At 30.9% G+C, this 13,675-nt stretch overlaps 2 protein-coding genes across 8 annotated transcripts; one reads left to right on the top strand and one right to left on the bottom strand.

Annotated features, from left to right (window-relative positions):
• Positions 1-1,729: 1,729 nt before the first annotated feature.
• On the bottom strand, positions 1,730-6,461 carry LOC105147108 (ubiquitin-conjugating enzyme E2 N). 4 transcript variants are annotated; one of them, XM_011057905.2, is made up of 3 exons: positions 5,866-6,461; positions 3,788-4,050; positions 1,730-3,504 (listed from the first exon to the last, which is right to left on the bottom strand). In XM_011057905.2, the coding sequence occupies exons 2-3, from the start codon at positions 4,033-4,035 to the stop codon at positions 3,294-3,296; spliced, it is 459 nt and encodes a 152-aa protein (XP_011056207.1). In that variant the 5' UTR covers positions 4,036-4,050; positions 5,866-6,461; the 3' UTR covers positions 1,730-3,293. The 4 variants fall into 4 exon arrangements, with proteins under 4 accessions (XP_011056207.1, XP_011056198.1, XP_011056214.1 ...); XM_011057896.2 differs by having other exon boundaries at positions 5,784-6,459; XM_011057912.2 differs by lacking the exon at positions 5,866-6,461 and adding an exon at positions 5,159-5,670.
• Positions 6,462-7,242: 781 nt separating this feature from the next.
• Elp1 (elongator complex protein 1) lies at positions 7,243-13,362 on the top strand. Of its 4 annotated transcripts, none has more exons than XM_011057855.2 (13): positions 7,243-7,482; positions 7,581-8,105; positions 8,643-9,071; positions 9,145-9,651; positions 9,731-9,963; positions 10,052-10,455; positions 10,535-11,657; positions 11,765-11,958; positions 12,155-12,416; positions 12,489-12,625; positions 12,821-12,975; positions 13,050-13,113; positions 13,188-13,362. In XM_011057855.2, the coding sequence occupies exons 2-13, from the start codon at positions 7,668-7,670 to the stop codon at positions 13,247-13,249; spliced, it is 4,008 nt and encodes a 1,335-aa protein (XP_011056157.1). In that variant the 5' UTR covers positions 7,243-7,482; positions 7,581-7,667; the 3' UTR covers positions 13,250-13,362. The 4 variants fall into 4 exon arrangements, with proteins under 4 accessions (XP_011056157.1, XP_087259381.1, XP_011056173.1 ...); XM_011057871.2 differs by lacking the exon at positions 7,243-7,482 and having other exon boundaries at positions 7,700-7,827; positions 7,911-8,105; XM_087403255.1 differs by having other exon boundaries at positions 7,243-8,105.
• Positions 13,363-13,675: the final 313 nt, after the last annotated feature.

Below are 13,675 nucleotides of genomic sequence, written 5' to 3'. Positions count from 1 at the left end.
CCTTTCCTTCTAAAATGTCCTAACGAGATTCTTTATATCCATTTTAGCACCGAGTTAATGTTGACAAGGACATTAATACACCTTGTAACAGGAATATAAAATGACACTATTTAAGCTTATATGTATGCTTATAAAAAAAAAATCATTTTTCTTCGGTTAGTACTTTATCGTTATATTATATAACTTCCTTATTCTATTACTAATCAGTAATATAGAAGTTTAATTAAAATGAAATTTTACTTTGTAAATTTTATCGTGTATGTTAATATATTTTAGTAAAGCAATAATTAAACAAACATAAAAGAGAGCATTAACATACATGAAATACGTGATTAATTGCTCAATCAAATGTACATACAGTGGTATTTAATTTTTTTTTACTCTTAATTAGTAATTTATGTACGTTAATTATTCCACGATAGCTTTTGGAAAAAATTTATCGTACCGCACTGGCACAACGTGATACAATAGAATAATCAGTGAAAAATGTAAAAAAGCTCATCAGAGCCTACATCAAGATGCACAGAAAATTCTTTATTTTTGTATAAACGTAACAAAACGAAAAAAATATACATTTCAACCTTTCAATTCGGATCCTTATCAATATCAAATATAAATCAAAATTATATAAATAACGCAAATTCCAAGTTTCCGACAATTTAGTTCGTTTTTCTTTATCCAAATGCGCTATTAATGCGCCAAAACCGAAGTTATATACATTGCGTCACTGAGTAGAATCACATCGCTCATTAAATTGTCAAATTTGCTGTGTAGTCATTCAAAAGAAATACGAAAAATTAAAGAATTATTAAAATCATTTGTCTGAATTTTTTATATCAACTTACATGTAAGCGTTTTCTCGCGACTCGACGTAAAGATTTTATGGTATCGGCAATCAGAGATACAATGAGAAAATAATAAAGGCAAGCATTTTATTGAAATAAAAATAAAAATAAAAATAAGAACAAAAGAGACGTAAAATCAATATCACAATTCCGTAAACAAATTCATGTATAGTGGGAAATGTAAAAGAAATATGTCATTCTGTAAATTCAAACTCTGTTTCTGTTGCTTTATATGGATCGCTTCCACTTTTATCAGAAAAGATCAAAAAATTTTTTAAAAAAGATTTTAATACACATGGCATATAAAGGGATTAATAATCTTAGGCGATTCATCAGGGAGTCATAAAAACGTTCCTCATACAGGATAGTAAGCTATCTCATACAGACATTTATATATAAAATTGATTTCTTTTGAATTGATTACACAACAAATTTGACAATCTGATGAGCGATGTGATTCTACTCAGTGACACAATGTATATGACTTTGGTTTTACTTTATGTAAATTTTTATATTATGTATAAATTAATATTTTTGATAATCATTGGGCTATTCATTACATGAATGGAAATTTATTACATAGCTAATTTGGCATTTGGATAAAGAAAAACGAACTAAATTGTCGGGAATCATCGACTTGGAATTTGCGTTATTTATGTAATTTCGATTTATATTTGATATTGATAAGGAACCCGAATTGAAAGGTTGAAACGTATATTTTTTTCGTTTCGTTACATTCACATGAAAATAAAGAATTTTCTGTGCATCCGAACAGCTGATGTAGGCTCTGATGGGCTTTTTTACATTTTTCAGTGACAGATTCTTTTGAGCCTCATTTTATATATTTGTTTAACAATAGAATAATTATTTTATATATTCCAAACTCTTAATAATAATTTCTTTATTATTGCAGATTATCTACAATTGTTTTAATTAATAACTTATTCCCGTGTCCTTAAATTACAAAACCTCTCTGTTGTAATAATTATTTTTAAAAAAAGTATCATTAATGCAATATTCCCATTTTATTTTATGTATGCTCATACACTAACTGGTTGTACTTTTTCTCACATTAGATACCATTACGTTAATTGCAACGTACGTTAGGTATAAACCACTGACATTTTATTAAGCTGATTATATCAATATTAATATTAATTTATTGAGCCAAGGCATTACGATAATTATGTTAGATATTTCTATTAATATATATACTATATTCCTTTGCCACCGTTTTATTACAAACATATTGTTTCTATTATTTCTCTATTCATTTAATTACATGGTGTGCAATATATGCAAATTTAACTTTTTTTTTGCGTATGTTCAATTCTTGTTACAATCGTTAATTTTACTTATCAAATGAAAAATATTTACGTGTATATATATATATATATATATATATATATATATATATAAAATTATATTTTACATTGTCTCTTTCAAATAAGCAGTCGCCATAAAACAATTTTTTTTCTATATACTTTAATTGGATTAATTTTCACTATGTCAAAATTTATTGTATAGTTATAGATATCTTAATGAATAGAGAAATATTATTCATTGTGAGATACAATAAAGAATTTTTCTATTTTTCTTACTTATATTTACACATTTTAAGCAATTGGCAATTATTACTAATATAATGGAAGATTTCTATTCACTTATGGTTCAATTTTTTCGAGCACAAATCAAATGTATCCGCGAATATGTTTCTTATTAAGAAAATTAAAAAACCTTTGCGATAATCTATACCTCGCAATAAAATAATTGTAGATATTGAAAAACGCTTAAGTTTACACTGATTAAAAATGTTTTCGGATCTTTTTTAATATATTATCTATAAAACATGTGAGATAAATAATAGCTATTATTGATCGATCATATTATTCTCTATTCTACGTATGCAAGAATACTTAAATCTATAGTGTACTAGACAGAGACAACCAGTTAGCATACGTAATAAACTTGTTCAAAGAAAACAATTTGTATATCAAAACATAGATCTTTCAATTTCATTTTTTAATAATACATTAGGGAGAAAAAGAAGTTGCAAATTGCACTAGTTTCATAGCAATATATTGAAAGAATTGTATGTCGCATACTTTTCGTTAACATAATTTCAAACTTATGTAACAAATCTCACAGTGTTTTTTCACACACACAGAGAGAGGTTTTCCCTTGCAGATACGCAACGTTAATATAGGAAGATATTTACGAAGTTTTCTCAATGAGCGATTGAATAAATCCAACAGTGTTTTGCATTTCCCCCACGATATAGAAAATATCCATTCTGTTTTACTCTTACAAAACTTTTATTACTTTTATAGCAAAATTGTGGACACAGGTGCCGGATACGCAGTTGGTGCAGATAAGGTGACGAAAAGTTTGGGAAAGGTAGGAGTAACGTCGCTTTGCTTTGTCGTGGGCGATTTGACAAGGCTGAGATCAGTTGTCCATAGCGTATCTTCGAGTCCATTCTTTGGCATTACGTATCGCTTCGCTCTCATTGACTTTCCAAAGTTCAGCTACATCGTTTGCCAACGGATCATCGGGATTCGGTGCGCTCAAAAGTGCCTGTATGGACAGCAAAACTGTTCTAATTTGAAGCGCTGGACTCCACTTGTCCTTAAGGATATCCAAGCAAATCCTGCCCAGTCTATAAACAAATCGAGGTAAATTATATTAAAGCGTTACAATGTATTGAAACAATAGATTACCCGCTTTTATTATTTTTATTTTAATCGCTCAATTGATTAAATGTAAATGTACACGAATGATTTTGACGATAATTTATCATTGAAAAGATCCATGTCTGTCAAGAAAGATATTTTGCATTTTTTTCGATGGGAAATATAAGAAATGTTAGAAACAACTTGATAAAAGCAAAAATTGCGAGTTTTTGATAACCAAGATAGACATATCACATTTTCAATCTTTACCTGTCTATATTTGGATGATATATTTTTGTTATAAACCTAACTTTCGGTGCAGACATTGGGTAATCTTCTGGTAGGAACAATTCGAGCTTAAATAATCCACCTTCGAATGGCGAATCTTCAGGTCCCGTTACTATTACGTGAAAATATCTAGCATTTGTATCATCTGGCACTGCACTGATACCAGGAACTGGTTCTTGCATTAATCTTTGAGTTTCTTTAACGATCCTTCGTGGTAATTGCGCTGCCATTGTTTATGCAAAGATCTGTGAACAAAAGAAATTTGCAAGGTTACTAAAGATCACATTCTTACATATAAAATATATCAAATTAAAAACTATCAAATAATTTACGGACAATGAGAGCATTACACAGCGCGGGAATTGGTATGCAATTTATATAACAATCTTAAAAATTCACATAATATATTAAAAACAATGACTTCCAATACAAACTTCTTAGAACGTTTCGGTTCGAACTTCAAATCATCTTCAGCCAATTATCGTATAATATTATAATAAATGTGTAGGAAAACGTTGAATAAGATTGAAATTATGCTCTATGTGAGACAAGAAGTTTGTTATTGGAAGTCATATTAATATATTACATATTTAATTAATATTAAATATATTAATGTAATATATTATTAATATATTTTAATATATTACATGAATCTTTAAGATTGTTATATAAATTGCGTACCAATTCCCACGCTGTGTAACGCTCTCATTGTCCGTAAATTATTTGATAATTTTTGAATCTTGAAAGCCAATTAGTACAATTTTTGATATCAGATTAAAATTTAAAAATTTATTTAAAATTAACTTTAAAAAATTTTTAACATTATTTCTCACTCTCAAAGCTTAACTTAAAAAAAAATTCCTTTATTTTACCAACTTTTAAAGTTTACAAAATTCATGTAAATGAAATGAAAGTTTTTCTGTGTTTTCCTTTCTATCTGTCTTTTTTTTGTACAAATATATAATATAATTTGTAATGCGAATTTTAATTTAACGACTTGATGTCGCAATAAATTGTATTTTATGTCGCGCTAGAATTTTAATGAAACGCTAGTATACGCGTTCGCACAAAAATTGTTATTAATAAACGTAATTTTTTCTTTGTTACAAAATCGTCTTATATTAAACCACAAAGAACAACAGACGCGCCGATGCGAAAATCGTCTCGAGCCATCTCGTCAGCATCTCTCGCCTACCATCGGGAGAACTTCTCTCTCTCCCTCTCCCTCCCCCCCCTCTCTCTCTCTCTCTCTCTCTCTCTCTCTCTCTCTCTCTCTCTCTCTCTCTCCCGCCCTTTCTACACAAAACACAATGCTGGTCGTCAAACGATCGTTTCGCATTGCGATTTACAAACCGGATATCCTGACATGTGTTGAAGAGGCGGAGGATCGATAATCTTTCTTTCGCGAATAACTCGTAGACAGGGAAACGGACGTATCGGCTACGAATTGACAGCGTTGACAGTTCTGCTACACAGAAGAGCACGTACGCACACGTACACTCGCGTATGCAGATACATATACATGCGCGCGAGCAAAGAGGTGAGCATGTGTGTCGCGCAGGTTCACGGTATTCGTTACAAAGTGTCGAGGACGAGACGTCGTGGAGACCGCGAGAACATGAAATCCTCTCGGGGACGTCACGAAATATAAACGAACGCGCGATAAATTTGGAGGGGGTGGGGAGCAAATTGGGGCAAAATCCGAGGACCGTTTTTTGCACGAGCGAGAGAGAAAGAGAGACAGGAGTGAGGAGCACATGAATCGCGCGCATCCGATTGCATAAACAAAGGGTGCGAGTGTGACGTCGCGCGGCGATCCATTCGGTAAATTCGGTTGTTCCGGCTGTTCATTATCGGCGCCCGAACGGACGTATAGCGTATAGTTGCGTACATTAACGGCGGCTGATGCAGGCTGATATGTCTACCATTCGCAAATCGCACGCGGATACGTACAGTATTTCCTATGTAAGAAACTCACGCGAGTCCTCTGGCAGTTTTTTTTTCCTCGCAACCGCCTCTCTCTCTTTCTCTCTCTCGGCGCCCTGTATTCTCCTAGAAACCTCGACTTCGAATCGTCGTCGTCAACACTCGTTCTTCTGGTTAATCGTCGTCGCTGCCGCGGCCGCCACCGCCGCCGTCGGCTGTCGTCAACCTCGCAGCCGACTTTCCGGGGAAGGTAGAGAAGGGGGGAAGAGAAGGGGGGTTGAGACCCCAACCGGCCGGTGATCCACGGGTGCGTGGCCCGCGGAATACTCCGATTGTAGCCACTAATTTAATTTCCACTCGTGCGTGGACGTGATACTCGTAGACGGCTGGTGGTTGGTCGGCTCTGGATTGTGAACTTGATCGGTAGACCCCCTCACAGTCGCCTCTCGCGATTCATTTTATCACGCTACTTGATGGCGCTGCTTGCTCTCTCTCGTTCTTCCGTTCGTTGATCCGTTTGTCCGTTTGTCTCTCACTCGTAGATACTTGTTATCTACTCGCGCGCACGAGTCAAATCGTCATACGTGATACACTTCTCGTCGATATCCTTTATTCGCCCGTTATCTCGGAGAGCGTCACCGAACGAACGAACTACGAAACCATGAAATCACAAGAGGCTAGAGTGTGATGAGAGCGCGCGTCGACTAAACGGTGCCTTTTCCGAGAGTACGAGTTACATAGATGGCAAACTGAGCAGTGAACGTTATCATTCTACAGCTTGCTCGTCGAGCGATTGGGTGCATTCATCTGATTGGCATATTCCATTAAATTTTGAAATGTAGATCAATCAAATGAAAGAACTCACTGACGACTATTCTACACAACTTGTATAGTCGCATAACTATATATATATAAAGAAAATTATATAATAAAGAAAATTATAAATCAGCAATCGAGAAATGATTGAAATGAATTGAAATGGATTCAGATTTTCAGAAATATTGATTCACGGATGTTAAAATGAATGCTTTTCAATTCTGAATTTTTATTCATTTATAGAAATTACATGGAGCATATCTCTATGCCTTTCAATCTAAAAATAATATTAGCTTTTTCTGTGCACACAAACACAATTGTGAATACTGTTCAGTTCAAAATTTTGAATAGGAAATGCAGTTTTTCAATCCAATTGCATCCAATTGGATCTAATTGAATTTAATTGAATCTAATTAAATCCAAAAAAAAGTTCGTTATTTAAAATACGCATTCGGATAGAAAAAAATTTCAATCCATTTTAATCCATTCTCGTTTGCTAGGCACATTTCTGTCATAAAGACAAACGTAAAATACGATTGGGTGATTTTCTTTATGCAGAACTCTTGGAAAGAAAGAAGCAGAAATATACTGCCTACTATTGTGAGTTCCAATTGGATTCCGCTTTTCCATTTTTCCGTCAAGATGTGAACCTGGCCTAAGGCCGGAATCAGACTACGCATTGAAGATTGAGATTAAAGATTGAAAAATCAATGAGGACAAAACAATTTTGGCTCCTTTTGTTCTGATTGGTCAAATCTTCAATCTTTCAATCTTCAATCTCATTCTTCAATGCGTAGTCTGATTCTAGCCTAATAATTTTGCAACAAAAGTTGGCACGTGGTTTTTTGTCGCTGAAATGGCCAGTTTGAGCAGCTCGTGAAAATTCACCTTTATATGTCTATAACAACATAACGACATAACCTTTTTCATAACACGTGAGGCCAATTGCCTTTTATGATCACTCTTAACAAAAATATTTGTACTAACATAAAATGTTTAACTATCTCACACATTCTTTTCGTTAATGTCACAGATTATATCGAAATCACATCGGAAGGCATAATAAAAGAAGAAAAAGTGAAGACATTGAAATAAATTTGTTATTTATTGATAAGAAACCATGAGAAATCTAACGATTCGTCAAGTAAACAGTAGAAATGTCAAATTTATGGAAAACATAAAAACTAATCAAGAACTCTTGAAACGCATACAATGTGCTATCAATCCAAGTTTCAACGATATATATGTGCTATTGGACGAACATCTCTCCTTGATATCAAGTGAAAGAAAATTAATTGATGTAGACAATCCAGAGTATTCTTTATCCAAAATAGTCACAATGGATTATTGTGTTGCTCTGCAGGAATTATATTGTGCCTACGAATCAGGTTGTCTTGCCAAAATCATGATGGATGAAACTCATATTGATTACAATATGATACTGTCTGACATCAACTTACAGTGTATGAAATTTAGTCCGGATCATGAAATCATTGCTGCTGTAACAACCACAGGAGTTGTAATCACTATGGTATTAAACTTCCAAGTAATGTCAGAGGTAATATTATTTGATTTCAAAAACTTTTATCAGGTTTTATTTTTATCATATGTTTATCTTCTATTTATCTTTCTTCTTTTATAATCTTTTTTCAAATCTCTATTCCGTCGTATTTGTTCTATCACTTAGCTTGTCTGATTTCCTTCCTAATCTGGCCTGTATTCTATAACTTGTTATGCAATCGTTATATATTCATACAAGTTGCAAGAATACAAAAATACATGTTACAGAATACAGGACAAATATCCTAGTATCTTCCAATCTATTATCCATCTCATATCTCTATTTTGGATTCCTTCTATCTTCTCCTTCGACTCTAATATTTCTACTTTTTATTATCATTCATAATAGTGTATTAAATTTTTTTTTTTTCATTCTTTTTAATATCTCTTTGTGCATAGATAAAAGGCAAAGTGTTAAATTCTACCTTTCTTCTTATATTTATGATTAGTATCATTTTTTATTAGTAATAAATATGATGAATTAAATGTAATAAATTAATTAATATATATCTTAAATTAAATTATAACTTTATAGGTGGATTTATATTCAGAAGAATTTGGGCAGAATGAATTTGTTACTGTTGGTTGGGGTAAAAAAGAAACTCAGTTTCATGGTTCAGTGGGTAAATCAGCGGCTCAAGCTAAACCGATACACTTGATTCCAAACGAGCTTGATGATGGTCGTATTCGAATCACTTGGCGCGACGATGGTACTTTTTTTGCTATTAGTTTTCTACACAAGGAAACAAAAATTCGAAGATTTAAAATATTCAACAGAGAGGGTATGTTATGCTACACTTGTGAACAAATTAACGGATTGGAGGAATGTATAGCTTGGGGTCCAATGGAACGTCCAATTGCTATACCCCAAATATTAGACGAGAAATATGTTATTGCATTTTTTGAAAAAAACGGCCTTAAATACTCGGATTTATTGCTCCCTTTTAAACCACAAGAAGCAAAGGTATGTTAAATATTGAAATATATGATTTTTTAAGATTAGCAAAAAAAAATTTTATTAAACAGGTATTTTACAGGTAAGAGAGCTGCTTTGGTCACCATGTTCAGATATTTTGGCTGTTGTTTGTTATCAATCAAAAACGAATACTACATTGATACAGTTGTGGACTGAAAATAATGGTCACTGGTATCTTAAACAAACTCTTGTCTTTACTGAGAAGAATCCACTGCTATATGTAACATGGAGCGATAGGATAAATCAATTTGATGAGAAGGAATTGATTTACTTAACGACAAAAGAACTTACTTTCTGTTTATTTAATTGGTGTGTGAATCACAGCAGAGGCAAGACTGTGGATGATAAAGTTGTGATTGGTGTTATTGATGGAAACAATATTTTAGTTACCGGTTTTAAAGATGGAATAATTCCACCGCCAATGGCGCACCAATATTTGCATACTTCCGAATCACAAAATGCAATTGTTTTTGCACCAGAAATTAATGACAAGTCATCTTTGATAAATAGCAATGAATTCTGTACTGTTTCATGTAATAATAAGTTGATGTTTTTCAAACAGATAAAGGTAATTTGTCTTAACAAAAAATAATGATGTATATAGAATTTATTTATCGTTGCATTATGTAATTAATCATATGTTATAGGAATCCTCCACACTGACATATGAAGTTATAAATTCATATAGTATTGATTTTGGCACATTATATGATATCGAATGTGATGTATTAAAAACTGAAGATTTCCATTATTATACGAATAATTTCTTATGGTTTACAAAAGACATTATGTTGTTTTGTACAGTTACAAATAATCATAATCTTTTGTGTGTTTTATCTTTAGATAAAGAAAGTTCTTCAAAGAATTCTCTGACAATACAGTATGTGATTTTCTAGATATAAAATATCATACCATCTTTATAAAATTTGTAAAATATTATTTATCTAAACTTAAATTTTTTTTTACAGAAAAATTTATGTTTTGGATTATCCAATAGAACATATAATTTCTTCCAATGCAAATACAGCTTACATAAAAGCAAAGGAACAAATATTTAAATACACGCGGGATGGAAAATTTGAACAAACAAATATAACGTTGAGTAAATTATGCGCTCAACTTGAAATTGTAAAAATTAATTCGGACGACGTTATTCTTGCTCTATCTTTAGAAAATAGTTTTTTTATTAACGGAAAGGAAACTGCTAAGAATATTACAAGTTTTTATGTACATTCTGATTTTGTTATTCTCACAACACTGCAACATACATTGGTTTGTGTTCCGTTAAACGAAGTTGGCTTAAAGCAGCTAAGTGTATATGATTTAACTGTCAAACCTTGGTTAAATACTATGGATAAGATGTCACTTACAGGTGAATACATATTTTGTAATCTCTTTTATTTTATGTATATCACAATATTGTTTTTCTAACTTTAAATATATTGTTACAGATATCTATATAAGACGTCTCGAAAAAGATTCTCGTATAATAACAGCAATACTACAAGATTCGAAAGTAATTTTGCAAATGCCTAGAGGAAATCTAGAATGTATACAGCCAAGGGCATTATCATTGCATATATTAAAATTTTATCTTGATAACTGTAATTATTTGACGGCACTTGATATCATGACTAAACAACGTATAAACTTAAACTTAATATACGATCACAATCCACAATTATTTATAGATAACGTAAAAAAATTCGTGGAAGATATTATACAACATAAAAAATTGAATTGGTTGAATCTGTATTTGTCAGAATTACAAGATGAAAACGTCATCAGTACGATGTACGCGAATTGTTATGTTGATCACACTGTCAAATCTGACATTAAAAGTAACGAAACTAATGATAACGAAATAGTTAATAAAGTAGATAAAATCTGTAAATTATTAAGAGATGTCATGGAGAAGCATCATGATGCAGATAATTTAATACAACCAATATTAATAAGTTTGGTAAAAAATCAACAAAGACAGGGCTTGGAAAATGCACTTAGTAAAATAAAGCAAGTCAAAACGTTGGAAGAATCACAAAAATTAACGGTACACAAATCTTCCGTATCTGCTTACGAAGCATTAAAATATTTACTGCATTTCGTAAATATTGATGTGTTATATGATACTGCATTAGGCATGTATGATTTTGAACTCGCAATGTTTATAGCGTCTAAGTCATCGAAAGACCCCAAAGAATATGTTCCATTCCTGAACAATTTAAAAAAATTAAACACAAATTACATGAAGTATTCTATTAATGTATATCTTAAACGTTATGAATCAGCATTAGAGTTTTTATCTAAAGAGCCAGCCAAGTTTGAAGAATGTTTAGATTTCATACATAGTCAAAAGTTGTATAAGATGGCAATGAAATTGTTTGAGAAAAGTACTATAGAGCATAAAAAAGTAGCTGAAATTTATGGAGAATATTTATCAAATGAACAGAAATATTTCGAAGCTGGTATGATGTTTTATAGAAGTGGCAATCTTGACAAAGCTTTAGAAACGTTTAGCATGTCAAGTGATAATTGGGAGGACGTTATCACCATATTAAAAGAAATGAAATTAAGGTAAAAAAAATGTTTTACGTACATGCATGAAAGAATATCACCTTCTCATTAGAATTAATATTATATATTATCTTAAACTATATATATATAAGAATTAATTTCTTCAGCCCAGTAGATTTACATGAACATTATAAGGTATTAGTTGAACATTTAAAAGCAGGGCGTAAATATGAACACGCAGCTGTAATATTAAAAGAATATTTAAATGACATCGAAGAAGCAGTTGCAGTATTATGTGAAGGAAGAATCTGGAAACATGCAATACGGATAACGATTGATGTTCAACGTTTAGATTTAAATGGTTAGAAAATAGTTAAATATATTAAGTATATTTAAATATACTATATAAGTATTAATTATTTATAATATATTTAAATTTCGAAAAGCAATGTGTAGCATACTATCGATTAGAAATAATTATATTTATAATATGCTAAAAATATAAGTCAAAATCAAATTACTGTATCTAATTTTTTTTTTACTTTTTTTTTTAATAGAAACACATATTAAACCTGGAGTGAAGGAACACGCAGAACACGTGATTTCACAATTGAGTAAAATGAAGACCGATTTTCTAAGTTATAAATCACGCCTTGCTGTAGTAAGAACAGAAATGAAAGCAAAACAAACACAATTACGTGAAAATATTTATAATGATGAACTAGAATATAATAAAGAAATTCCAGATTCTATTAGTGACACAATCAGTATTGCAGATTCTGTTTCAAGTCGAATGTCGCAATTGTCAATGTCTTCTAGGTACTTGTAGTATATATCATACGTTTTGTGTGTGTGTGTGTGTCCACATATAAAATAAAAAATGTTTTTCAGCAAAAGCTATCGATCAAGTAAGAACCGTAGAAAACAAGCAAGAAAACTTTTAAATTTAAAAAAAGGCAGTATGTTTGAAGATTTAGGATTAATACATGCCCTTTATCAAATTATTAGCAATGCATACAAAGATAGAGGTTTGTTTATAGAAGTAATATAAATTTGCATTATTACATTATCAAATAAAATTCGTAGAGAACCTCTTTAATTAAATTTAAAATATAATTAAAATAATTTTATTTTTCAAATATATAAAAAATAAATAATATATGCATGCTATTTATTTTTAATATATATATTTTAATTATAATAAAAACAATGTTCGCCTGCAGACGAATGGTACCAGCTGATGCAAGTGCTAATACGATTCGAATTTGATGAAAGTGCAGTAAAGATCTTAGTGGAGGAAAAGGAGTTCTTTGAATTAGTGGAAAATAGTAAACCTGAAATTTGGGACAAATCAGCTCCTACAAGTTTAGCTGATATAGTAAGTAATTAATACAAAAAATATTCCAGGGATTTCCAAATATTACATTTTACATTTTTTTTATTTATTTGTAGGAGAAAAGTGCAATTCATACACAAGCACAACTTCAAGAAATTATTGCACCCATTAAATTAATGGGTAAGTACTCACAAAATACAGTAATTTCAATTCTTAATAGATTGAGCATTCATTGACCTTTAATACTTTTTTAGAACGCTATATAATGTTTCCACCTGAGGCTGATACACCACCACGCGTGCTAAACATTTTTTAAAAACTTTTCAAAAATAAATAAATATTTTTAAAATGTTGCATTAATGTATGAATGTAAGAAAAAAGTTTTACTATTACATAATAAATATAAGAGATTAATACAATACAGATAAATTATAGTAATTTAGCCTTTTATTTACAAAGGTGTGTGTATAGAGTTAGTAATTTAATCTATATCATTATTATAATTAAATTTGCAATTAATAAGGCCTAAATAATAGCCACTTGTATTCAATCTTAAAGTAGAGTCATGTATATATTAAACATCTAAATTTGGAAACGTTAAAATTTGGATTGCTTAACAATATAAAATTTTATGTTACTTCAGGCATGCGCAAATACCTATATACTAATTATTTTATATACATATTATAGGATATAGTAATATAAAATGTAAAATCAAAGAACATTTCTTTATCACTATATT

The sequence above is a fragment of the Acromyrmex echinatior genome, chromosome 2 (genome assembly GCF_024713525.1).
Source record: "Acromyrmex echinatior isolate Ae372 chromosome 2, ASM2471352v2, whole genome shotgun sequence".
In the NCBI taxonomy this organism is placed as follows: domain Eukaryota; kingdom Metazoa; phylum Arthropoda; class Insecta; order Hymenoptera; family Formicidae; genus Acromyrmex; species Acromyrmex echinatior.
The sequence above is the reverse complement of the archived record's forward strand: the minus strand, read 5'-3'. Positions and strand labels throughout refer to the sequence as shown.